The following is a 27718-nucleotide window of genomic DNA, read 5'->3' as shown; positions in this document are numbered from 1 at the left end:
TGTCTCATTTGCCTCCATTATTGTATTTATATCCCACTTCCCTGTCTGTCTATGAACTTTTGTTCCCCTGTATATTGTTATAAACTGTTTTTAGAATTGTGCGTCGCCTTGAATTTATGATTAGGCGATCAATCAAATTTCAAAGAAACTTGAAACTCGAATTACTGATTTCAATTACCCCAACATTGACTGATTAAATGTTACATTAGGGAGTGCTAGGGAGGTAAAATTCCTATTTATTTTATTTAATATATTCATATCCCACATATCCAACAATCTATGATAAAGGAAAGAGAACCATAGCGACAACTTTTAACTTCAGGAAGGGTAACTACGAAGCAATGAGGGGAATGGTAAAGAAGAAACTTAGGAACACTTCCCAAAAATGGCAGACGGTAGAACATGCCTGGTCCTTTTTCAAGGACACGGTGAGCGAGGCGCAAAATCTATATATCCCCAAATTCAGAAAAGGGTGCAACAAGAGTCGAATAAAAGACCCGGCGTGGATAACTAAAATAGTGAAGGAAGTGATAAGCAATAAGAAAAATTCATTCAGAAAATGGAAAAGGGACAAAACTGAGGTAAACTGGAGAGAGCACAGGAAGTATCAAAAAGAATGTCACCGTGTGGTACGAAAAGCCAAAAGAGAGTATGAAGAGAGACTAGCCAGGGAAGCACGAAATTTCAAACCGTTCTTTAGATATGTTAAAGGGAAACAGCCGGCTAGGGAGGAGGTGGGACCACTGGATGACGGAGACAGGAAGGGAGCGGTGAAGGAAGAGAAAGAGGTCGCAGAAAGACTTAACATGTTCTTTTCATCTGTATTCACAAACGAAGACACAACCAACATACCGGAACCTGAGCAATTCTTCAATGGAAATCAAGCACAAAAGTTAACATCCATAGAAGTGAGCCTTGATGATGTGCGCAGACAGATAGAAAAACTAAAAACTGACAAATCCCCGGGTCCGGATGGAATCCATCCAAGGGTGCTGAAGGAACTAAAAGAGGAAATAGCGGAACTACTACAGCAAATTTGCAACCTATCTCTGAAAACAGATGTGATCCCGGATGATTGGAAGATAGCCAACGTTACGCCCATCTTTAAAAAGGGATCAAGAGGAGACCCGGGAAACTACAGACCGGTGAGTCTGACCTCTGTTCCGGGGAAAATGGCGGAAGCACTAATAAAAGAAAAAATTGATGAACATTTTGAAAAACACGAACTTCTGATAACCAGCCAACATGGTTTCTGCAGGGGGAGATCGTGTCTGACCAACTTATTGCACTTCTTCGAGGGAATTAACAAACAGATGGACAAAGGAGACCCCATAGACATCATATACCTAGATTTCCAGAAAGCCTTTGACAAGGTGCCTCATGAACGTCTACTCCGGAAACTGAAGAACCATGGGGTGGACGGAGTCGTGCATAGATGGATCAGAAACTGGTTAGCGGGTAGGAAACAGAGGGTAGGGGTGAAGGGACACTACTCAGACTGGAGGAAAGTCACGAGTGGTGTCCCGCAGGGCTCAGTGCTCGGGCCACTGCTATTTAATATATTCATAAATGATCTAGAAACAGGAACAAAGAGTGAGATAATAAAATTTGCGGATGACACCAAACTATTTAGTGGAGCTCGGACAAAGGAAGACTGTGAAAAATTGCAAAGGGACTTGGACAAATTGGGAGAATGGGCAGAGAGATGGCAGATGAAGTTCAATGTTGAGAAATGTAAAGTATTGCATGTGGGAATCAGAAACCCGAGGCACAGCTATACAATGGGAGGGATGTTATTGAATGAGAGTACCCAAGAAAGGGACTTGGGGGTAATGGTGGACATGACAATGAAGCCGACGGCACAGTGCGCAGCGGCCGCCAAGAGAGCGAATAAAATGCTGGGGATAATCAAGAAGGGTATTACAACAAGAACGAAAGAAGTTATCCTGCCGCTGTACCGGGCAATGGTGCGTCCGCATCTTGAGTACTGCGTCCAGTATTGGTCACCATACCCTAAGAAGGATATGGTGTTACTCGAGAGAGTTCAGAGGAGAGCGACACGACTGATTAAGGGGATGGAAAACCTTTCATACGCTGAGAGATTGGAGAAACTGGGTCTCTTTTCCCTGGAGAAGAGAAGACTTAGAGGGGATATGATAGAGACTTACAAGATCATGAAGGGCATAGAGAGAGTAGAGAGGGACAGATTCTTCAAACTTTCAGAACATAAAAAAACAAGAGGGCATTCGGAAAAGTTGAAAGGGGACAGATTCAAAACAAATGCTAGGAAGTTCTTCTTTACCCAACGTGTGGTGGACACCTGGAATGCGCTTCCAGAGGACGTTATAGGGCAGCGAACGGTACTGGGGGTTAAGAAAGGATTGGACAATTTCCTGCTGGAAAAGGGGATAGAGGGGTATAGATAAAAGATTACTGCACAGGTCCTGGACCTGATGGGCCGCCGCGTGAGCGGACTGCTGGGCGCGATGGACCTTAGGTCTGACCCAGCGGAGGCATTTCTTATGTTCTTATGTTCTTATGTTCTTAAATGACTGCTTCTTGGAGCAACTGGTCCTTAGAGGGAAGCAGGGCATAGAACGGGAAGTAACTGTGTTGGGTTTGCTGGAAAACAATGATCATAATGTGATCAAATTTGAGCTGATATTCCATTCCATTCCATTGATGTCTTCTATCCCGCCAATACCTTTCAGTTCTAGGCAGTTTACAGCAAGAAATTAGCCTGGGCATTCCCAGGGAGATTACAAGGTTGATAGCTATAGTATGCATCGGGATCTGGGTATGGTCGATACGGTTTGGTTAGATATCTGGAGTGACAGGAAAATGGTTAAAAATAAGCTAAAAGGGATCAGTTACAAAGATTAGGACTGTAAACCAGGCTTGGATGTTATTTAAAAATCATGGAAGTCCAGACCAGATGTATTCCACATATTAACAAAGGTGGAAACGAGAACTGGTATGGTTAAAAGGTGAAGTGAAAGAGGCTATTAGAGCTCAAAAAACATCCTTGTTCTGTTTTATTATGTATGTAATGTTTTCTTTTAATTATGTAATGTAATGTAATTTATTTCTTATATACCGCTACATCCGTTAGGTTCTAAGCGGTTTACAGAAAATATACATTAAGATTAGAAATAAGAAAGGTACTTGAAAAATTCCCTTACTGTCCCGAAGGCTCACAAACTAATTATGTATGTTATCGTTGTTATCTGCATAGATGGTTGATATGCAGGCTACAAGTGTTTTAAATAAATAAAAGAATGGAAAAAGGATCCAAATGAAGAAAATGAGAGCCACAAGCAGTGGCAAGTTAGATGCAAAGCATTGATAAAGAAAACTAAGAAAGAATATGAAGAGAAACTTGCAAAAGAGGTAAAAACTCATAACAATTTATTTAGTTACATCAGAAGTAGAAAACCTATGAGGGAATCTGTGGAACCTTTGGATGATCAAGGAGCAAAAGGGGCGCTCAGGGAGGATCAGGCCATAGCGGAAAGACTGAATGAATTCTTTGCTTCGCTCTTTACGGAAGAAGATGTAAGAGATCTACCTGAACCAGAAATGGTTTTCAAGGGTGATGATGTGGAGGAACTGAAAGAAATCTCAGTGAATCTAGAAGATGTACTAAGCCAAATCGACACATTAAAAACGGATAAATCACCTAGACCTAGGTATACATCCCAGGGTACTAAAAGAACTCAAATATGAAATTGCTGAACTTTACCACCTATTCCATGACTCTTTAATTTTCTCAGGAACCTCTTATGAGGAACTTTATCAAAAGATTTCTGAAAATCTAGATACACTACATCAACTGGCTCACCTTTATCCACATGTTTATTCACACCTTCAAAGAAGTCAAACAAATTAGTGAGGCAAGATCTCCCTCGGCTGAACCCATGCTGACTCTGTCACATTAAATCATGTTTGTCTACATCAGGGGTGTCCAATGTCGGTCCTCGAGGGCCGCAGTCCAGTCGGATTTTCAGGATTTCCTCAATGAATATACATGAGGTCTATTTGCATGCACTGCTTTCATTGTATGCTAATAGATCTCATGCATATTCATTGGGGAAATCCTGAAAACCCGACTGGATTGCGGCCCTCGAGGACTGACATTGGACACCCCTGGTCTACATGTTCCACAATTTTATTTTTTTATAATTGTTTCCACCATTTTGCCCGGTACTGAGGTCTGGCTTACTGGTCTGTAATTTCCTGGCTCTCCCCTGGAACCCTTTTTAAAAATGGGTGAAACATTGGCCACCCTCCAATCTTCAGGTACTACAGATGATTTTAGTGACAGGTTACAAATCACTAACAGCAGGTCAGCAGTTTCATTTTGAGTTCCTTTAGTACCCTGGGATGTATGCCATCTGGTCCAGGTGATTTATCACTTTTTAACTTGTCAATTTGGCTTATTTATTTATTCAGTTTTCTATACTATTCTTCCAAGGGAGCTTAGAACAGTTTACATTAATTTATTCAGGTACTCAAGCATTTTTTCCTGTCTGTCCTGGTGGGCTCACAATCTATCTAATGTACCTGGGGTAATGAGGGGATTGAGTGACTTGCCCAGGGTCACAAGGAGCAGTGTGGGTTTGAACCCACAACCCCAAGTTGCTGAGACTGTAGCTTTAACCACTGTGCCACACACTCCCTTAGTATAGCTTCTAGATTCACAGAGATTTCTTTCAGTTCCTCCGCATCATCACCCTTGAATACCATTTCCAGTTCTTGTAGATCTAAACTAAACTAAACTAAGCCTTAGGTTTATATACCGCATCTTCTCCACTGAAGTGGAGCTCGACACGGTTTACAGAGTTTAAAAAATATGGGAAGAGAGAAGAGAAAGAGTTTACAAAGCATAAAAAGAGGGGATGTAATCAGGAGAAGAGATTATTATATGCTAGAGAAAAGCCAGGTTTTCAGTTGTTTTCAGAATAGTTGGAGGGGGTCCAGGTTCCGCAGCGGGACAGTGAGGTCGTTCCAGAGGCTGGTGATTTTGGAGAGGAGGGATCTACCCGCAGTTTACCTGCGTGGAGGATGCCGTGTAGAGAGGGGAAGGATAGTTTATGTCTGTGGGCAGATCTGGTGGTAGTTGGTGTCGGGGCGAGGAAGGATAGAGGGATTAGGGGCGGAAGGATGCCGTGAATGATCTTGAAAGCCAGGCAGGAGCATTTGAAATGAATTCTGGAAAGTACTGGGAGCCAGTGAAGATTGGTAAGTAGAGGGGAGACGTGGTCATATTTGCGTTTAGCAAAAATCAGCTTAGCCGCAGTGTTCTGGATAAGCTGGAGTCTGCGAAGACTTTTTTTTCGTTAGGCCTAAGTAGATGGCGTTACAATAATCGAATTTGGATAGGATGATGGATTGTACAAGGACGGTGAAATGCTTTTGGTGAAAATAGGATCTAACTTTCCTCAGCATGTGGAGGCTGAAAAAACAGGACTTTGCCAAGGAATTCAGGTGATCGTTGAGGGAAAGGGAGGAGTCGATAGTGATGCTGAGGACCTTGCTTGAGAACTCAAGGTGTAGAGCAGGGCCTGTGGGTAGGGTGAAGAGGGCGGGCAGGTGGGCTAATTTTGGGCCGAGCCAGAGTAATTTTGTTTTTGATTCATTTAATTTCATCTGTACTGAGAGGGACCAGGCATGAAGTCTCATGCATGATGTGATGTTCTCTTGGAGGTTTGTAAGGTTTGGATCTGTTTCCAGGAGGATGAGGATATCGTCTGCATATGTGTAAATTGTTTCAAGGGGGGATCTCTTACATCTTCTTCCGTAAAGACCGAAGCAAAGAATTTATTCAGTCTCTACGCTATGGCCTTATCATCCTTGAGCACCCCTTTTTCTCCTTGATCATTCAACAGTCCCATAGATTCCCTCACAGGTTTTCTGCTTCTGATGTACCTAAAATAATTGTTATGAGTTTTTGCCTGTTTTGCAAGTTTCTCTTCATATTCTTTCTTCGCTGTCTTTCTCAATGCTTTGCATCTAACTTGCCAGTGCTTGTGTCTCTTCTTATTTTCTTCATTTGGATCCTTTTTCCATTCTGTAAAGGATGTTTTTTTGGCTCTAACAGCGGGATTTGCTGTGAGGCCTGCAGTTTGTATTTATGTATAGTGGGTCCACTGACCTGATTGAGAGCAGGGAGGACCATTGGTTATGAATTTGAATTTTGGCGGGAAAGTCTGCCCCATCTTAAAACAGGGTGATTTTTTGAATCAAAAAGATAAAGACATTTTTCTGGTTTGAAAACAACCATGTTTGGTGGTGTATATTTGAACGCTTTTTTTTGCAAAATTGGATTTCAACGTCACATTGAAAATGCCCCGCCACGTTACTACGTTCTTTCAAGGCTAACATAGTTTTGTGAGCTCATTTCATGTGCAGTCTTCATTTTACAGGATTGCTGACACTCTTCTGCTCCTGGTGAGAAACATCTCTCTTTATCTGTGCTCTGCTATTTCATAGAGAGAAAGAGCTTTTCTGTTCCATTCCAGAGTTCTAAACATGTTCTTGTCCATCCAGGTATGGGAAGAGGTTGCTGGACGAACTCCCTGAAGGAAGCTCTGGCCCCATTTGGTTAGATGATGTAAGGTGCTCAGGCCAGGAGTTCTCTATCTTGCAATGCTCCAAGCAAGACTGGGGCAAACATGACTGCATCCACCAGGAGGACGTGAGCCTCACCTGCCACCCAGATAACGCTGTCCGCCGGATTTCACTGGGTATGTTCCATAACTATGCCAGGTTATGGAGTTTGGGGAGCAGAAAGTCTCCAAGTGCTAATGTGGAGATTGAGAAAAAAATGGCCACGTTCTTATCCAAATTTAACTTTGATTTCTCCTGCCTTCTCTTCTGTAAGTGTGAAAAGATGGATTTAGGGGCACGCAGGAAGCGCAGTTCATGATACCGACTCTTAGGGCTTCTTTTGCTAAGCTGTGGTAAGTGCTGGGACACGTTCACCATAGCTTAGAAGGGCTTAGTACAGGGTATACAGAGGCATTCGGTGGTAAAAGCCTGATATGCATGTGCATACCGCATGTGAGCCCTTATCACATAGGATTAGCGTGTGAGCCCTTGTTGCCTACGAAATAGGTGGTGGCAACAGCTCACATGATAATTTCCGGTAACCAATGGCGACCAGCAGAATTTCAGCTTGCGAAGCTGCTCTCAAAGGAGTGGAAGAATCAAAACTGCCCAGATACCGCAAAACCTCTCCACTTAAATTCACAAGGCAGCCTTTGACAATCCTCTAGAAACTGACAGAGGAAAAAGCCTCAGAATAAGGGTGAACACTCTGCAAAGTGTTCTACCCACACGGGGACTGCGTTTTCATGCAAACATCTAGGTATTTTTTTGTATCCGCCTGTGGTATTTTTCATTTTCTCCAACATTGAATAGCAAAGGTTTTTTATGCCTGTGATGTTTGGGTGGGTAGAGCTGTGTTCTGAGGCTTGCTTTCGACAGTGTGAATGTAAGTAGAGAGGTTTTGTGATATATGGACAATTATCAGCCTTAGCCTTTGGGGAAAACCTGCATAAGGGCGCGCTAAGACCACTTAATAAAAGGAGCCTTACTCTGTACTGAGGTGTTCACATGTCAAGTACATGAAAAAACTCAAGAGTTCCACCTCAGCTCTCCTGGACTGTATTTCTTTTCAAATGTAGCAACAGATTCTCTGAAAGAACATTGCTTTCTGCACAGAGTGAAAGGCAGGAGAGGGGAGATATGATAGAGACATTTAAATGCCTACATGGCATAAACGCACATGAGGCGAGCCTCTTGTTTGAAAAAAAAAAAAAACTCCAGACTAAGAGGGTTTAGGATGAAATTAAGAGGTGATAGGCTCAGGAGTAATCTGAGGATACCCTTTTGACAGACGCGTGGAACAGTCTCCCGGAAAAGGTGGTGGAGACAGAGGCTGTGTCTGAATTTAAGAAAGCCTGGAACAGGCACATGGGATCTCTTAGGGAAAGGAGAAGATAGTGAATGCTGTGGATGGACAGACTGGATGGGCCACTTGCCTTTATCTGCTGTCATTTATTTATTTATTTGGTTTTATAAGAATTGCCGCTGCTGGGTCAGACCAGTGGTCCCTGCTCCCCCTGTCCAGCAGCACTCCTTACCTGCTCCCCCAGTCCTCTTCCCTGCTCCCCCTGTCCAGCAGCACTCCTCACCTGCTCCCCCTGTTCCTCTTCCCTGCTCCCCCTGTCCAGCAGCACTCCTTACCTGCTCCCCCTGTTCCTCTTCCCTGCTCCCCCTGTCCAGCAGCACTCCTTACCTGCTCCCCCGGTCCTCTTCCCTGCTCCCCCTGTCCAGCAGCACTCCTTACATGCTCCCTTGTCATAAGAACATAAGAATTGCTGCTGTTGGGTCAGACCAGTGGTCCATCATGTCCAGCAGTCCGCTCATGCGGTAGCCCTCTGGTCAAAGACCAGTGCCCTAACTGAGACTAGCCCTACCTGCGTACGTTCTGGTTCAGCAGGAACTTGTCTAACTTTGTCTTGAATCCCTGGAGGGTGTTTTCCCCTATGACAAACTCCGGAAGAGCGTTCCAGCTTTCTATCACTCTCTGGGTGAAGAAGAACTTCCTTACATTTGTACGACATCTATCCCCTTTCAACTTTAGAGAGTGCCTTCTCGTTCTCCCTACGAGGGTGAACAACCTGCCCTTATCTACTAAGTCTATTCCCTTCAGTACCTGGAATGTTTCCCTGAAAAGCTCAGAACAGGTTATATGCCCCCATTGCAAACAATTCTCTAGGAATCACAGTACCCCAGGTGAGAAACTCCCCACAGGGACTTAGCAATCACGGGGTATGGAGGGCTATGTATGTTAATGCACACAGTTTAGGCAATAAGATTTTAGAATTAGAGACCGAAATAATGAATGCCAACCTTGACGTGGTGGCAATATCCGAAACTTGGTTCACAGACTCTCATGGGTAGAATATGGCTATACCGGGATACAACTTATTTCGTCAGGACAGAGAGGGAAAGTCAGGGGGAGGGGTGGCACTATACATTAAAGAAGACATCAAAACTACCAGAATCACAGATGTCAAGTTCAAAAAATATCTCCCATCAATCTAAACCGCCATCTAATCAATTCCTTTGGGAATAGAATCTCTTTATCCAACCCAAACTAAACACTTCTACTGTCCATATCATCAACATTAATTAACCAACATCATGCAATCATCAAAACAATAAATACACCTTCGCTTATAGGCTTATGATGCTACTCTCCACTCGAAGAAACTTGATTCAGCTCATGTAACATCTTTTGTAACCTAGAATATATTGTAATTTCTTTATTCTCCACCAGTTGTAACTTGACTCAGTTGCTATGTAACATCTTCTGTGATATTGAATGTATTGTAATTCTTCACTATTACCTGTAATTAACTCTTCTCCTGTAATGTAATTCTACTGGAAATGCCCAGATATCTTCTTTATTGTAATCCGCCTAGAACCACAAGGCACAGGCGGAATAGAAATCCCTAATGTAATGTAATGTACGCGCCAAAGTATGCAGGTAAGGCTGATCTCAGTTAGGGCTCTGGTCTTTGACCTAAGGGCTGCCACGGGAACGGATGGACCCCAGGTCTGACCCAGCAGCGGCAATTCTTATGTTCAATTAAAAATAAACAAAATCTATGAATGTGACAATAAAGTTTCTGTCTATAGCAGAAAATGTAAGTTTAATAACTATGGGTAAAAAAGGCTTTTGTAATATGGTAACTAAGTGTAGTTTGCTCTTAAAATTTAAACTCTCTTTATAAAGATATTCAGAAAATAAATAAAAACGATACTCTTCAAGAAATCACTGAAACACTCCTAACATCATAAATACCTTCCCTCCTTCCACCCCACAGATACACCTGTTCTTCTCCGCAACTTCTCTTGAATTCACCAATGATCTTCCCTTGTAACCCACTGTTTATAACTCTTTTGTAATCCGCCTTGAACCGCAAGGTAATGAAATAAAGGAGTCTGCGATTTATCGTTTATCCCAATCACATTATTATCAGTTGCAAGTAATTGTCACAGTCACAACTGGTTTCCAGAGCCATTAAAGATAGTGTCCCTCCTTAGGAGAAGCACAGAAACGACTTCTCTGTTGATGAGGAGGAGGTCCAGGTCCAGGTCCCTGAATTGTTTCAGCAGCAGTTTCACTCAGTCATTCCACCCAATTATTGATTGATTTTTAAAATTTCTATCCCATCTAGCCCTACGCGGTTTTCATAAGATCAAACATACATAATACTTAAAAGAATACAAAAAGACAATCAGACATCAAGATTTCAATGGACAATAAATCTTTGATCAAAGTGAGTCAGGCCCTGGATGTGTGTTTAAGAATTTCCAATCTTTTCCCTGAAATGAACTAACATTGCCTCCACCTTCTCTGTCCGCTGTAACTTTCCACAGGTACTCCTATTCGGTTGATGGATGGGGAAACCAAGAAAGAAGGCCGAGTGGAGATTTCCATCAATGGTCAGTGGGGGACAATCTGTGACGACGGCTGGTCAGACAAGGATGCTAATGTGGTTTGTCGTCAGCTTGGCTACAGGTACAACGCCGCCAATACACCACGAGAGAGAACAGAAATTTGCTCCGTTTATCAGGTCACTCCAAGTAGACATACATTACTGCGGCTACTAGTAGTTTACATTTCTCTACTGTGTACACCTAAGTGAAGGTCCTTGCCTTATTGAGCTTCCAATATATTTATGGCACATTTAGGACAATTTTGATTAGCCTGGAATGGAAAGAGATGGTTTAGTAGGAGAGTTCTGGTTGTGTGTTTAAAGAAGAGGGTAATTTTGATGATTTTATGAAAAAGAAATGACAGATTTTACCTGTGCATATCATTTATATACAAATTGGACTCCCAGGGTTACAAGCTGAAAAGATTGGGATGATAAGAACACGGTGGAATGGAATATTGCTACTCCTTGGGTTTTGATCAGGTTCTAGTGACCTGGATTGGCCACCGTGAGAACAAGTTACTGGCTTGATGGACCATTGGTCTGACCCAGTAAGGCTTTTCTTAGATTCTTAAGAATAGCCAATGGACCAATCAAGGTCACAAGTACCTTTGCAGAAACCCAAATAGTATCAGCATTCCATGCTACTGTTCCAGGTCAAGCAGTGGCTTCCCCTATGTCTGTTCCAATAGCAGACTATGGACTTTTCCTTCCTTCAGGAACTTGTCCAAAACTTTTTAAAACCCATCTACATTAACAGCTGTTACCATATCCTCTGGCAACGAGTTCCAGAGCTTATCTATTCTTTGAGGGGAAAAAATATTTCCTCCTATTGGTTTTAACTTCATTGAATGTCCCCTAGTTTTTGTAATTTTGAAAGAGTAAAAAATCGATTCACTTGTACCCGTTCTAAACCACTCAGGATTTTATAGACTTCACTCATATCTTAAGAACATAAGACTAGCCTTAATGGGTCATACCAACGGTCTATCAAGCCCAGTAGCCCATTCTCACGGAGGCCAATCCAGGTCACTAGTACCTGGTCAAAACCCAAGGAATAGCAATATTCCATGCAAGCATTGGCTTCCCCCATGTCTTTCTCAATAACAGACTATGGACTTTTCCTCCAGGAACTTGTCCAAACCTTTCTTAAAACCAGCTACTCTATCCACTCTTACCACAACCTCTGGCAATGCGTTCCAGAGCTTAACTATTCTTTGAGTGAAAAAAAATTTTCTCCTATTGGTTTTAAAAGTATTTCCCTGTAACTTCATCGAGTGTCCCCCTAGTCTTTGTAATTTTTGACAGAGTGAAAAATCGATCCACTTGTACCCGTTCTACTCCACTCAGGATTTTGTAGACTTCAATCCTATCTCCCCTCAGCCGTCTCTTTTCCAAGCTGGAAAGCCTTAACATACAGAAAAGGACCTCATCTTTGGACCTGTACTTGGCCATTGGAGTATGCTGTTTTTGTCAAAGAGTCCAATCAGATTCCATTAAGCCCAGTATTCTGTTTCCAACAGTGGCCAACACAGGTCCAAAGTACCTGGCAAGATCCCAAGTAGTAAAACCAATTTTACACTGCTTATCCTAGAAATAAGCAGTGGATTTTTTTAAGTCCATCTTAATAACTGCTTATAGACAGTTGTTTTAGGAAATTATCCAAACCTTTTTTAAACCCTGCTAAGGTAACTGCTTTCACCACATTCTTTGCCAATTAATTTGAGAGTTTAATTGCACGTTGAGTCATTACACTCCCCCTAGTCCTAGTATATTTGGGAAGCATAAACAAGTGATTCACTTCTATCCATTCCACTCAATCAGTTTTGTCCAACAAATCTGATCAATTTTTTTGACTGGGTGACCAGAGAATTGGTTAGAGGGAGTGCGCTAGATGTGGTGTATTTAGATTTTAGCAAAGCATTTGACAGTGTTCCACAAAGGCATCTAATAAATGAACTGACTTGGTGAGGAGCTATTAAGTGAAAGGCAACAGATAGTAGTGGTCAACGGAGATCTCTCTGAGGAAAGGGATGTTGCCTGTGGTGTGCCTCAAGGTTCGGTTCATGGGCCTGTTCTTTTTAATATTTTGTAAGTGATATTGCTGAAGTGCTGTGACGTAAGATTTGCCTCTTTGCGGATGATACCAAAATCTGCAATAGAGTAGATACCCAGGACGGTATGAATAACATGAAGAAAGACAAGCTTGGTCTGAAATTTGGCAGTTAAGATTTAATGCTAAGAAATGCAAGGTCATGCATTTGGGCAACAGCAAAAACCCAAGGGAATGGTACAGTTTAGGGGATGCAGAACTTTTGTGCATGGAAGAGAAGCAAGTCTTGGGATTGATAGTATTTGATGACCTTAAGATGGGCAAATAGGTTGAAAAGGCAACAGCAAAAGCCAGAAGAATTCTAGGATGCCAAGGGAGAGGTATGGCCAGTACGAAAAAAGGAGTAAGTCTATGGTGAATATAAAAAGGATAGAGTCAGAGCAAAGGAAGGCTACTAGAAGGGTGTGTGGTCTTCGTCATAAGGCATACTTAAAACTTAAAGATCTCAATCTGCATACTTTGGAGGAAAGGTGGGAGAGGGGAGATATGATAAGAGACGTTTAAATACCTACATGATATAAATGCGCATAAGTCGAGTCTTTCATTTGAAAGGAAGCTCTGGAATGAGAGGGCATAGGGTGAAGTTAAGAGGTGACAGGCTCCGGAGTAATCTTAACAGAGAGGGTGGTAGATGCATAGAATAGTCTCCCAGTAGACGTTGTAAACTGGCCAGATACATGTTGATGGTCGGTATATGAAACACAATAAAACTTGAAACTTAAAAGCTCCTGGACTTTCTAGGGCAACCAGGTATTTCTATCAACAACAACATATTTGCTTGGGCTTAATGGCCAGGGCCTTTGGGCTTTCCCCTTCCATATAGGTCATTAGCAGGGGAGGCTGGGAGCCAAAAACAAAAATTTGAACCGAGAACAGGTTCCTTCCAAAAACTAATGTAGGAGTGACTTAGTGGTAGAGAGGAAAGGAGACTTTTATATTGCCTTTTTGTGGCACTGGAGGATTAACTGACTTTCCCAGGGTCACAGGGAGCAGCACTGGGATTTCAGAGGCAGCAACTAAACCAATGAGCCACATCTTCTCACCCTGAGGTTGTGGCCCTGGGCAAGTCACTTAAGCCTCCAGGTACCAAATAAGTACTCGTATATGTAAACTGCTTTGAATGGGGGAGAGTGTGGTGCAATGACTAAAGCTATAGCCTCAGCACCCTGAGGATGTAGGTTCAAACCCACGCTGCTCCTTGTGACCCTGGGCAAGTCATTTAATTCCCCCATTGCCCCATTTTGACAAGGTTCCGCATGAACGACTACTTCGGAAAATTGCGAGCCATGGAATTGAGGGTGAAATACTCACGTGGATTAAAAACTGGCTGGAGCATAGGAAACAGAGAGTGGGGGTAAATGGACAATACGTGGACTGGAAGAATGTCACCAGTGGGGTGCCGCAGGGCTCGGTGCTTGGACCCGTGCTCTTCAACATCTTTATAAACGATCTGGACATAGGTACGACGAGCAAGGTAATTAAATTCGCAGACGATATGAAGTCATTCAGAGTAGTAAAGATGCAGGGGGATTGCGAAGATCTGCAACATGACATAATCAGGATCGAGGAATGGGCATCGACATGGCAGATGAGATTCAACGTAGATAAGTGTAGTGATGCATGTCGGTAACAAAAATCTCCTGCACAAATACAGGATGTCCAGGATGGTATTTGGAGGGACCTCCCAGGAAAGGGACTTGGGAGTTCTGATCGACAAGTCAATGAAGCCGTCTGCGCAATGTGCAGCGGCAGCAAGAAGGGCGAACAGAATGCTAGGAATGATAAAGAAGGGGATCACGATCAAATCAGAGAAGGTTATCATGCCGCTGTACCGGGCCATGGTGCGCCCTCACCTGGAGTACTGCGTACAGCACTGGTCGCCATATATGAAGAAGGACATGGTCCAGAGAAGAGCGACTAAGATGGTTAAGGGGTTGGAAGAGCTGCCGTACAGCGAAAGATTACAGAAACTGGGCCTCTTCTCCCTCAAACAGAGGAGATTGAGAGGGGACATGATTGAAACACTCAAGGTACTGAAGGGGATAGACTTAGTAGATAAGGACAGGTTGTTCACCCTCTCCAAGGTAGGGAGAACGAGAAGGCTCTCTAAAGTTAAAAGGGGATAGATTCCGTGCAAATGTAAGGAAGTTCTTCTTCACCCAGAGAGTGGTGGAAAACTGGAACGCTCTTCTGGAGGCTGTTATAGGGGAAAACACCCTCCAGGGATACAAGACAATGTTAGACAAGTTCCTGCTGAAAAATAACGTGCGCAGGTAGGGCTTGTTTCAGTTAGGGTGCTGATCTTTGACAGGAGGGCCGCCGCGTGAGCGGACTGCTGGGCATGATGGACCACTGGTCTGACCCAACAGCAGCAATTCTTATGTTCTTATGACAAGGGAGCATGTAAGGAGTGCTGCTGGACAGGGGGAAGCAGTGAAGAGGGACAGGGGGAGCAGGTAAGGAGTGCTGCTGGACAGAGGGAGCAGGGAAGAGGAACAGGGGGAGCAGGTAAGGAGTGCTGCTGGACAGGGGGAGCAGGGAAGAGGTGCTGCTGGACAGGGGGAGCAGGGAAGAGGGACGGGGGAGCTGGGAATGAGTGCTGCTGGACAGGGGTAGCAGGGAAAAGGGACAAGAGGAGCAGGTAAGGAGTGCTGCTGGACAGAGGGAGCAGGGAAGAGGACCGGGGGAGCAGGTAAGGAGTGTTGCTGGACAGGGGGAGCAGGGAAGAGGAACAGGGGGAGCAGGTAAGGAGTGCTGCTGGACAGGGGGAGCAGGGAAGAGGTGCTGCTGGAAAGGGGGAGCAGGGAAGAGGTGCTGCTGGACAGGGGGAGCAGGGAAGAGGTGCTGCTGGACAGGGGGAGCAGGGAAGAGGTGCTGCTGGACAGGGGTAGCAGGGAAAAGGGACAAGAGGAGCAGGTAAGGAGTGCTGCTGGACAGGGGGAGCAGGGAAGAGGTGCTGCTGGACAGGGGAAGCAGGGAAGAACATAAGAAGTTGCCTCCACTGGGTTAGACCAGAGGTCCATCCTGCCCAGCGGTCCGCTCCCGCGGCGACCCATCAGGTCCGCGACCTGTGAAGTGGTTTCTGACCACTTCTATAACCTACCTCCAGTTCTATATGGGGGAGCAGGGAAGAGGTGCTGCTGGACAGGGGAGATGTAAAACGAAAGGAGAAGGGCTGCTGCTCGACAGGGGGAGCAAGGAAGGGGTGATGGTGGACAGCCAAAGAAAGAGAGAGACAGAAATAAAAAAAGACAGACAGAAAGCAGCCAAGGAGAGTGAAAGAGAAAGAAAGAAAGACAGACACACACATCTATTCTAGCACCCGTTAATGTAATGGGCTTAAAGACTAGTAATAAATAAATGTGTAAGCACAAAAAAGCAGTACACAAGACCCTTTCCCTTTTCATTATAATACCTCAAAGTTGGACACTGGGATCAGTACAAAAGCACTGGAAAATAATGGCTTTTGGCCTATAAAATGTGGAAACAGATTGAAAGAGACAAAGAAAGTAGGGGCCCTTTTACTAAGCTGCGTTAGGCAGTAATATGAACTTGACACTGCTTAAAATGGCGAAGCGCTGGATGAAAATAGTTTGGGAGGGGGACTTTTTGAGGGAGCCTGTCAGGGGGCAGAGGATGGGCATTCCTGTGCTAATCAGTGCAGCGACATTACTGTGAGTTAACTGGTTAGCACAGGATTACCGCATCAGCCCTTAACGCCTGAAAAATGGATGATGGCAAGCGCTCACACAATCATTTTTTTTAATGGCTGCACACCACGGGGGAAGCCTCTGTTTGTCCTGGATCGATAGCATGGAATATTGCTACTCCTTGGGTTTTGGCCAATCAGGGACTTCCTTAGGTTCCTACATAAGGAAGTCCCTGATTGGCTCAGGCACCTCAGGTCCCTCTCAAAGGAGGGCCCGAGGTGCCTGAGCCAATCATGGCCTTAGGCCCCTCCCTGGGTGGGGTGGGAGGTGTTCGGCCGGCAGGCGGGGGACGAGGGACCCGGACCCGATGATGCTGATGGCAGGACAGACCGAGCATTCCTCCTGCCATATTTTTCAGCATGGTGGGGGGAGCGTCGGGTGGCAGGAGGGAGTGAGCACCCTTCTTGCCATTTGTGGGTCGCCGCATGCCAGGGGGGTAGGGGGTTTGACAGTCCTGCCTGTATTTTATATACCGTATTTGCCGGCGTATAAGACGACTGGGCGTATAAGACGACCCCCCAACTTTTACAGTTAAAATATAGAGTTTGTTATATACTCGCCATATAAGACGACCCCTTCTTCCGCACACCTTCTGCACAACAAATAAAACTTAAAAGAACATCAGAATTTATTTCAACAATTTTAATTAATTCACTAAAGCTGAATAGAACAATAAACCCATGGGAGCTGCCATGCTATTTGTTTTCTAAACTGTTAACCAAACTGAAACTGTCAATGATAGAAGGAAGATAACACATAGAGGGAGAGAGCAAGTGCCGGGCAAGTCCCTAGCAAGTTTGCTGGCATGACAGTTTCCCTTTAAAAGCCTTCAAAAGCCTCCTGTTCGCCCCCGCAACTTCCTTAAGGGCTAGACTCCACACACGGCCGCATGTGCGAGAGACGTAGTAAAGAGAAAAGGGGTGGGGCCAGAGTGCCGCTGCTTCCCGCTGCGCAGGATGAAGGAGCTGGCACCCTTGTCACACTGATGTCCCGCCATGGCCCCGCTGATGTCCCGGCAGGTTTACTAGTACCGTAAGCACCGTAAGGAGGTAAGGAAGGAGATGTTAGGGCATGTAAAGTAAGGGCATGTAAACAGTACCCGGCGTATAAGACGACCCCCGACTTTGGGGAGGATTTTAAGGTACTGAAAAGTCGTCTTATACGCCGGCAAATACGGTATATATTTTTTATGGGGCAGGTATTTTGCATGTGTAATACACGCAAAATATCTCTACCATGGAAAAAAAAAAGAAAAAAATACAGGCAGATCTGTCAAAAAATTGACAGGTCTATAGCAGTCGGGTTTTAGGATCGTAAAACCTGATGCAAATGCTTGGCTATTTTGCATGGGGTTTTACTCATTTGCATGGGTTGGGTCATTTTGGATCAGAAAATATGCGATGGGCCGTTTAGTGAATCAGGTGGGTAGCAGCGATCGTCAGTTTAGCAACGAGGACCTATTGAGCAGGGATTATGTCTTACATGTTTAATGTATAGCAGTGCTATAGAAATGAATAATAGAAGTAGCAGATGTTTTGTAACATACAACAAAGAGAAGATCAGCCGTTTCATGGCTGCAGTAAAAAATGGCTTTGGTGCTCAGGAAGGGGGAGCTAAAACCACTTTTGCCACAGCTTTGTGAAATGAATGATTTGTTTTGAAGTCTGGGGGTAGAGTGGGCTGAAGAACTTTTCTTTGGAAACTACAGACCGGTGAGTCTGACCTCCGTACCGGGAAAGATAGTGGAGGCGCTGATAAAGGACCGCATCATTGATCACCTTGACGGACACAATCTGATGAGGACCAGCCAGCACAGCTTCAGCAAAGGAAGCACTTGTTTGACAAACTTGCTGCACTTCTTTGAGGGAGTAGACAGGGAGATAGACAAGGGCGACCCAGTTGACATTGTATACCTGGACTTTCAGAAGGCATTCGACAAGGTTCCGCATGAATAACTACTTTGAAAAATTGCGAGCCATGAAATCGAGGGTGAAATACTCAGGTGGATTAAAAACGTGGCTGGCGGATAGGAAACAGAGAGTGGGGGTAAATGGACAATACTCGGACTGGAAAGCGTCACCAGTGGGATGCCGCAGGGTTCGGTGCTTGGATCCATGCTCTTCAACATATTTATAAACGGATAGGGTCACTAGGACTTGGATGAGCGGGTCAGTAGAGTGACAGTATAATTACAATTATACTTTAGGGGGTCAGTGGTCTTAAGAGGGTGGGTAAATAATGTGGGCAGACTTGATGGGCTATAGCCCTTATCTGCTGTCATCTTTCTATGTTTCTATGATCTGGAAATTGATATGACGAGTGAGATGATTAAATTTGAGGATGATACAAAGTTATCCAGAGTAGTGAAGACGCAGGAGGACTGCGAAGATCTGCAACGTGACATAAACACGCTCAAGAAATGGACCGCTACATGGCAAATGAGGTTCAACGTGGAAAAGTGTAAGGTGATGCATATCGGTAACAAAAATCTTATACACCAATACAGGATGTCCGGGGTGGTACTTGGAGAGACCCCTCCAGGAGAGAGACTTGGGAGTACTGGTCGACAAGTCAATGAAGCCATCCGCGCAATGCATGGTGGCGGCAAAAAGGGTGAACAGAATGCTAGGAATGATTAAGAAGGGGATCACGAACAGATCGGAGAAGGTTATCATGCCGCTGTACCAGGCCATAGTACGCCCTCACCTGGAATACTGCATCCAGCACTGGTCGCCGTACATGAAGAAGGACACGGTACTACTCGAAAGGGTCCAGAGAAGAGTGGCTAAAATGGTAAAGGGATTGGAGGAGTTGCCGTACAATGAGAGATTAGAGAAACTGGGCCTCTTCTTCCTTGAAAAGAGGAGACTGAGAGTGGACATGATAGAAACATTCAAGATAATGAAGGGAATAGACTTAGTAGATAGACAGGTTGTTCACCCTCTCCAAGGTAGGGAGAACGAGAGGGCACGCTCTAAAGTTGAAAGGGGATCGATTCCATATGAACGTAAGGAAGTTCTTCTTCACCCAGAGAGTGGTGGAAAACTGGAACGCTCTTCTAGAGGCTGTTATAGGGGAAAACACCCTCCAGGGATTCAAGACAAAGTTAGACAAGTTCCTGCTGAACCGGAACGTACGTAGGTAGGGCTGGTCTCAGTTAGGGCACTGGTCTTTGACCTAGGGGCTGCCGCGGGAGCGGACTTCTGGGCACGATGGACCACTGTTCTGACCCAGAAGCGGCAATTCTTATGTTCTTATGACATGCTGAGGAAACCAAAAGTTTTCTTGAGAGGGAAGAAAAAGTTACCTTTGGTAAAAAAAAGATGGGTTTTTTTTTTCAAGAAGATTGTTGTTGGAGACTCTGGCTGTGAGAGAACTTTCTTCATTCTGTTTTTACAAGTGCAGAAGAGTATTTGAGGTCTGGAAGGAAAGCAAGGGTTTCAAGGAGGGGGTTTCCGTAGAACTGATTTACTGTGTGAAAAAGTGATTAAGCTGACTGAAAAATTATCCTCTGTCTGTCTCAGAAGAAATTTGTAACGGAGACAGGAACATATTGTGAGATCTTGACAGTGGAAAAATTTTCTCAGGAGAAAATTAATTTTTCCAGAGCAAAGGTTTTAACCCAAGAAATCCCTGAGTCTATGAAATACACGGTTAGTTAATAGTGAAGAGAAGTTTGTGGATAGTTTTCACATTATTTAACACTGAAGCACAGGAGGTATTGTTGCATCATTATTTAATCCAAGTGTAAAATGAAGTGTTGTTGCTAACCTACTTGGGTTTTATCCAAAATAATAAATAATTAAGTAGTTTCATATCAAGAGAGTTTGGAGGAGAGTAATGTAATTGGTAATTTTAAGGAAAGGAAACGGAGGAGGGGTTTGGCAGCACAGTTAAAAAGAAGCGTAACACATGAAAGGCCCTGACTTTCCAAGCAGATGGACGTCTCATTCATAAAAATGCGTTATCTCATAGCTAAATAGAGTAATTAAAATAAACGATGTAGCCCCTGGAAGGCGGATCATGGCCAAGTTGGATATCTTGAGCAGGAGATATTATATTTATTTCTTGAGAATTTTCCTACCCTCAACAGTAACAGCACAGGATGGTGTTAATCAAGGTTATTTCTTGGGTGTCAGGTCAAAAGCACGCCGAGACAAAGGCGCGCCCAGACAATTGAGGGCAGCGCGGAGGCGCGCGCCATTCAAAATTACTGTTTTTAGGGCTCCGACAGGGGTGTGTGGGGGGGGAACCCCCCCACTTTTACTTAATAGACATCGCGCCGCGTTGTGGGGGCGTTGTGGGGGGTTGTAACCCCCCACATTTTACTGAAAACTTTACTTTTTCCCTGTTTTTAGGGAAAAAGTTAAGTTTACAGTAAAATGTGGAGGGTTACAAACCCCCAAACCCCCCATAACGCCGGCGCGATGTCTATTAAGTAAAGTGGGGGGTTCCCCAACAAAACCCCCCGGCGGAGCCCCTAAAAACAGTAATTTTGAATGGCGCGCGCCTCCGCGCTGCCCTCAATTGTCTGGGCGCGCCTTTGTCTTTCGCGCCGTTGTCTATGAACCATTTCTTGTAGTCACTGTCCTGGTTTTGAAAGAGACACTTGAGGTGAGTTTAAAGCTTGGCCAAGTACTTGTTAGTGGTAGAGTTTAAGGTGTCCCCTTCTAACCTCAGGCAAAGCAGGGGCTTACATCAACTTTAAAAGGGTCAACAATTGGATCATGTAAGAGTTGAAGGATGGAAGAGGGATTTCATTTTCAATACTGGATAAAGTAGTGAGGTTGCCATGATGGCCCACTTTAAAGGTAAGAAACAGAAATATAAGAAAATAAAGGAAAGGAGGTGACATCTGTTTTATTGGAAACAAATGCATTAAGTATTTAATTAAAAATTTCTTAACCGCAGAAAATGCAGGCAGGTAGAGTAATTCTATACAGAGAGACAACAAAACAAGAATTACATTCAGAGAAACATATAGAAAGCAAACGGTTGCAGATCTTCAATAACATCCTCAGAAACCAGGTGGTCTTTCGTGTCGTCTTGAATTCTGAAAATCCAAGAGAGCTTTCAACGGTGATTCCATAACGTTCCCCCTGCCAAAGAAATAGCAGATGGTCTTATACTTTCATAATGCGTTTTTCAAAAATCTGTTAATGACAAGTTTATCGTCCCTTCAGTTCGCAAATTTCTAAGGGGTCGGTAAAGTGTCATTGCCTGTTTCAAGTACCAGGATGACCTTAAAAACTAATACTGTTGTTTTAAAGATTACACGAAACGTCACCGTTTTTTAGCCAGGGTGAAATATGGTCCAACGCCACAGATTAGATGCGCAGCGGCATTCTGGACCATCTGAAAGTCCAATAAAAAATATGGAACCTGTTTTCCTTTCTTTTGCTATCTTTAATATAGTGAATCCACCTTCAATAGAAGAATAATAGATGGAGCAGAAACACTGACACACCGCACTAGTTGCCTGTAGACTCTACGTGATGACAGCGTGGCTTGGGAGGTTAAAAAGACGTCAGCCTTGAGGGTTATGGGAAGGAGGAGGATGCATTTTTATGACACTCCAGTAGAAGTAGGCTTGACATGGAGACGGCTGCTAGAACCATTTCTCAGTTCTTCAGCACCTGATTTCTAAGGCTCATTTGTCCTGCTTTGATAGCTCAGCAGCTTTACAGGTTATGAGTAGTTGGAGAAACTTCAACCATAAGCTTAGTCCTGCAAAAGCAATTTTACCCAACAGGAAGCAGAGAGCTTTTTATTAGAAGTTAGGGGCCGAAAATGATTCCAGCAGAACAGTAATTAAAGGGTTATTTATACTCCTCATCGCCACGTGCACTGTCCTTGCATGATTTATCTCATGCTGGTCTTTCATTCTGCTAGTTGTAAGGAGCTTTTTTCCCCCAGAAAAGGTCACAGGCTGGCTTGCAGGGTGAGGGAATTACAGCCGTGCCAAGTCTTGCTTTGAATCTCTGATTTATTTGCCATATTAACTTCTGCACAGTTGAATTTGCAGCTGTTTCTCTTCTGCTTATAAGATCGGGGTCTGTCAGCCAGTCCTGGTTGCTTCACTCCTGCTTTGACTTCTTCTGAGCTTACCCCACTAAGACATCATAGAGGTAATTCTCTACAATTTGCCAAAAAAGTAGGCACCGGGATGCTTTGTGCTGACTATGAATTCCATATCAGCAAGTATGTGCATAATTGCAGTTATAGGATAATAGCGTAAATCAGCAGTTACAAACCAACACATAGGTACAGCCACTTACACACATTTATTTATTTAAAAAAAAAACCCCAAAAACTTATTGCCCACAGCATATGACAATTCTGCATGGGTTACAATACAACATACACAATATAACCATATATTACATAACAGCAGTTTAAAAAACAGATACAGATTTCATAACACAACAATATATTTATAGACCTCTGGCTGGTTTGAGACTGATCAGATCAGACTCCACAGGTGACCCTTGAGGGGAGGAATGCTGGCCTAGTGCCTAAGCCTCAGTAAGCCTGGTTCTGCCTAAAAGATAGTAGTTTACAGGTTCCTGTGAAATATCTGCCTCTGCCCGCCCACCCCTAGGTTCAAATCAAATTGCTCTGATAGCAGATCTGAACAAGGACAATCTCCCCAAAGTTCTCTGCTGCTGGGCAGGCAGGCAGGTTGAGTTGCTACATCCTTGCTCTTCTGCTCTGCCTGCCATCAATTTGTCCATCTCTCCCCTCCCCTTCCATCCGTCTCTCTCACCTACCACCCCTTCATGGGGTAACCCCCGACCACTCGTGCTGTACCTCATCATCCATAGTGGTCTAGTGGCTTCTTCTTGAGCAACTCTTTCCTTCCACTGCTAGAGTGCCCCCAGTCCGAAGATGTGCAAAATGGCTGTAGAGACATCATGGAGCAGCCCCGCAAGAGGCAAAAACTACTATGTGGTAACAATTTTTTTAGGTGCATCAAAAGCAGAAAACCTGTGAGGGAATCTGTGGGACCATTGGATGACCAAGGAGTAAAAGTTGTGCTCAAGGAGGCTAAGGCCATAGAGGAGAGACTGAATTAATTCTTTGATTCAGTCTTTACGGAAAACGATGTAGGAAATCTTCCTGAACCAGAAATGGTTTTTAAGGGTGATGAAGCAGAGGAATTGAAAGAAATCTTGCTGAACTTGGAAGATGTACTAAGCCAAATCAACAAGTTAAAGAGTCATAAATCACCTGGACTGGATGGTATACATCCCAGGATACTGAAAGAACTCAAACATGAAATTGCTGATCTGTAACTTGTAGCTAAAATCATCTGTAGTACCTGAAGATTGGAGGGTGGACAATGTTACACCGATTTTTAAAAAGGGCTCCAGGGGAGATCCGGGAAATTACAGACCGGTAAGCCTGACTTCAGTACCGGGCAAAATGGTGGAAGCAATTATAAAAACATGACTTAATGAGACGGAGTCAGCCTGGGTTCAGCTGAGGGAGATATTGCCTCACAAATTTGCTTGACTTCTTTGAAAGTGTCAATAAACATGTGGATAAAGGTGAGCTAGTTGATATAGTGTATCTAGATTTTCAGAAGGCTTATGACAAAGTTCCTCATGAGATGCTCCTGAGAAAATTAAAGAGTCATGGAATAGGAGGCAATGTTCAATTGTGGATTAAGAATTGGTTATTGGACGGAAAACAAAGGTTAGAGTTAAGTGGCCATTTTTCTCGATAGAGAAGGATAAATAGTGGAGTGCCGCAGGGGTCTGGGACCGATGCTATTTAACTTATTTATAAATGATCTAGAAATTGGAATTACGAGCGATGACACTAAACTATTCAAAGTTGTTAAAACGCATGCGGACTGTGAAAAACTGTAGGAAGACCTGAGGAAATTGGAAGACTGGGCGTCCAAATGGCAGATGAAATTTAATGTGGACTTTATTTTACTATTTGCCAAATATCTATGTGACTGTTTTAGTCTATTTGTATATGTCATTTATTTACTACTAATAAAGAGGGGTTTGCTCTGCTCTTTTTGGGATTTTGCTGCAGAGGTGACTGTCTCCTTTGTGGTTGCTGATCTGTGCTGAAAAGAACACATCTCAGTGGTGGCCCTCGTTGATAACTACAGCTCTCACTGCTGAGTGACTAGTTTCCATGCACCTAGGAAACGAGGGTTACCTTCTCCTCTGCTTACTCTTTCATTGAGGTCTCCATGTAAAATCTCAATAAAACCATGATCAACCTTAAGAACAACCTTACTGAGCCAGACCAATGGTCCATCGAGCCTAGTAGCCCGTCCAGGTCCCTAGTACCTGGCCCAAACCCAAGGAGTAGCAACATTCCATGCTACCGATCCAGGGCAAGCAGTGGCTTCCCCCATGTCTTCTTCCAGAAGCTTCCCAGTCTGGCCACCTTCCTTTGCAGCTTCCCTTTCCAGCCTGTGAGGAAATGGACTGACTGACATCTCTGTATATATGGTGAGTGACTGAGCAAACTGTGATCAGAGCTTTGGTGACTTTTATTTCATTGCATGCCTTAGAGGTAAAGGGCAGAGGAGACGTTACCAGTGGTGATGGGCTTGCGATCTCCTTCCAGTGCTTTCAAAATTAGTAGCACAAATTCATTTCCCAGCCTATCAAATGGTAGACAGAAAGATAAGCCCATTTTACCTCCCTCCGAGACCCCCTTTATGATCATACTTGTGTTTTTTCAGCTCTAATGTACAGTCCTTGCTTTTGCGTTGGAGAATAAAGATCAATGTCTCATCTTGAATTATTCATGTTAATTTCCAGGGGCCCTGCCAAAGCCCGGACTATGGCCTATTTTGGGGAAGGAAAAGGGCCGATCCATGCGGACAATGTGAAGTGTATGGGAAATGAGAAATCTCTGGCAGACTGCATCAAGCAGGACGTAGGGAGACATAACTGCCGCCATAGTGAGGATGCCGGTGTGATCTGTGACTATCTGGGCAAGAAGACAACAGGGAGAAGCTACAAAGGTAAGTGGCATAACACTGGCATGTGATACTGGACCATACAATCTCTTATATCCTGCCATTTATATACAGTGCTTCCCCGCGAATTTGCGATTCACGATCCCGGCCATTCGTGGTATTTTCCAACCGTGAATGACTGGGCAGGAGAGGTTGAGCTGGAGCGCCGGTGAGTAAAGGAAATCACTCGCGATATGCTCCGACACACAGCTCCTGATTGGTGAGGTCCGACTTTAGTACAGGAAGAGGCGGTCAGAGCATACTGCGAGTGATTTCCTTCACTCACCGGCACTCCGGCTGCCCTCTCCTGTTTCCCCTGCTAAAAACCGTATTTGTGGTTTTTCAACATTCGCGGGGGTTCCTGGAATGGAACCCCCACGAATATCGGGGAGTCCTCTCTATATATATATCCTGAACTGCCAGTGGGAGGTGCTGGTAGGAAAGACACGCAGAGAGGAGGAGAGGAACTGGTGCCGGCTGCGAGAGGCACGTCCTGTAGGCAGTCAGCTTGCGCCTCCTCCTCCAAAGCACACCTCAAATCCCAGGAGGCACACTAGGGTGCCCTGATCTGTGTTGCAAGAATTCTTGGACCAGGTGACTGGAGAATTGGATCAAGGACATACCCTAGATGTAATTTACTTAGATTTCAGCAAAGCCTTTAACATGGTTCCTCATAGGACAGTGTTTCTCAACTTGTTTAAGCCAAGTACCCCCTAAGTCTCACAAATACCAACTGAGTACCCCCGACCACTGACCACCCAAGCCCCGCCCCCATTACTAATTGTAATGCAATTTCTTCCATTCATATAAATTCTCAAAACTGACACCACTAAATAGAAAATAAAATAATTTTTCCTATCTTTATTATCTGGTAATTTTATTTTTCTAATCATCATCCCAGTTTCTGGCTGCTCTTCCTTCTGTCTGTGCTCTTAACTGTGTTTCCTGGGCCACCTTATCCATTTGCTGGTTTTCTCTCCTTCTTTACGTTCTGCCTTACATCCATCTTTAGCATTAACTTTTAATATTCAACTTTTTTTCCCCATTTTTCTCAAAATCTATTTTTCCATGTTTTACCTTCCCTGCCTATCTCTCTCTCTCCTCCCATGGTCTGGCATCTCTCTGTCTCCCCTCCTTCCCTTCCATTCCCTGGTCTGGCATAACTCCCTTCCATGAGTCATCTCTCCTCCTCTCCCTTCTTCCTTTCTGTCCCCTGCAGTCCAACATCTCCCCTCCCTTCCTCCTTTCTGGCCTCCCTTCCAGTTCAACATTTCTACCCCTTTCCCTCCAGTCCAACATTTCTTTCTCTGTGCCTCCTGCATACTTCCTCACTTCTGGTCCTCATTCTCTCCCCCAACTAATATCTCTCTCTCTCCCTCCATGAGTCCAACTTTTCACTCTCTTCCCTCTCCCCCTGAGTGTGACATTTCTCCTTCCCTCCTTTCTGCCCTCCTCATCCATCTCTCCCTCTCTCCATGAATCCAACACTCTCTGCCTTCTAAACACTATGTGGCTCATAATCGAAAGAGAAAAATGTCCAAAAACTGGCCTAAGTCGGCACTTGGACGAACATTTCCCAAATATGTCCAAGTGCCGATAATAAAACCGGGTTTTGGATGTATTTCTAAACGACCTAGGCCTACATAGTGCTGCTGAACGACCAAAGCTAAACGGAGCATTTTGGGAGGAGTGTCGAGGGCGGGAGTTGGGCAGGACGTGGGCTGGCTTTGACTTAGTCGTACAGCATGTATAACCAAAAGTTATACAGCCCACGATCAACGGAACTATGGTCAGACCACACTTGGAATACTGTGTCCAACACTGGTCTCCCTATCTAAAGAAGGATATAAAACTGCTCAAGAGGGTGCAGAGGCGAGCAACGAAGCTGGTAAAAGGTATGGAGAACTTGAACTACGAAGAACAGCTTAGAAAACTGGGACTGTTCTCCCTTGAGAAGAGGAGACTGCGAGGGGATATGATTGAGACTTTTAAAATAATAAAAGGAATCGACAAGATAGAGCAGGACAAAAAGTTATTTACGATGTCAAATGTGACTAGGACAAGAGGTCATGGACTGAAGCTGAGGGGGGACAAGCCCAGGACAAACGCCAGGAAGTTCTTCACACAGCGAGTGGTGGACACCTGGAACGCTCTCCCGGTGGAAATTGCTGCGGAACCCACCGTTCTAGGATTTAATGGCAAGTTAGATGCACATCTCCTCGAAAGGCACATAGAGGGTTACAGGTGACTAAGTTTTTCGACAGGTTACACCTGGCTGGGCCACCGTGTGAGCGGATCACCGGACTTGATGGCAATTCTTATGTTCTTATGTTGTGACTTAGACCATGTAAAACATGGTCTAAGTCACAAAAACCCACCTAAAGTCACG

The 27718-nt window shown here is 44.3% G+C and overlaps 1 protein-coding gene across 2 annotated transcripts in view; it reads left to right on the top strand.

Moving 5' to 3' along the window:
- The window catches only part of PRSS12 (serine protease 12), a 73023-nt gene that overhangs the window by 17147 nt on the left and 28158 nt on the right, over positions 1-27718 (top strand). Inside the window, exons 5-7 of one of the 2 annotated variants that reach the window (XM_033937959.1) lie at positions 6550-6746; positions 10456-10597; positions 25130-25335. In XM_033937959.1, coding sequence (XP_033793850.1) covers positions 6550-6746; positions 10456-10597; positions 25130-25335 — 545 coding nt within the window. The remainder of the gene's footprint in view (positions 1-6549; positions 6747-10455; positions 10598-25129; positions 25336-27718) is intronic. The other variant, XM_033937968.1, reaches the window with a different exon arrangement.

Source organism: Geotrypetes seraphini, chromosome 1 (assembly GCF_902459505.1).
Source record: "Geotrypetes seraphini chromosome 1, aGeoSer1.1, whole genome shotgun sequence".
Taxonomy (NCBI): Eukaryota; Metazoa; Chordata; class Amphibia; order Gymnophiona; family Dermophiidae; genus Geotrypetes; species Geotrypetes seraphini.
The sequence above is the reverse complement of the archived record's forward strand: the minus strand, read 5'-3'. Positions and strand labels throughout refer to the sequence as shown.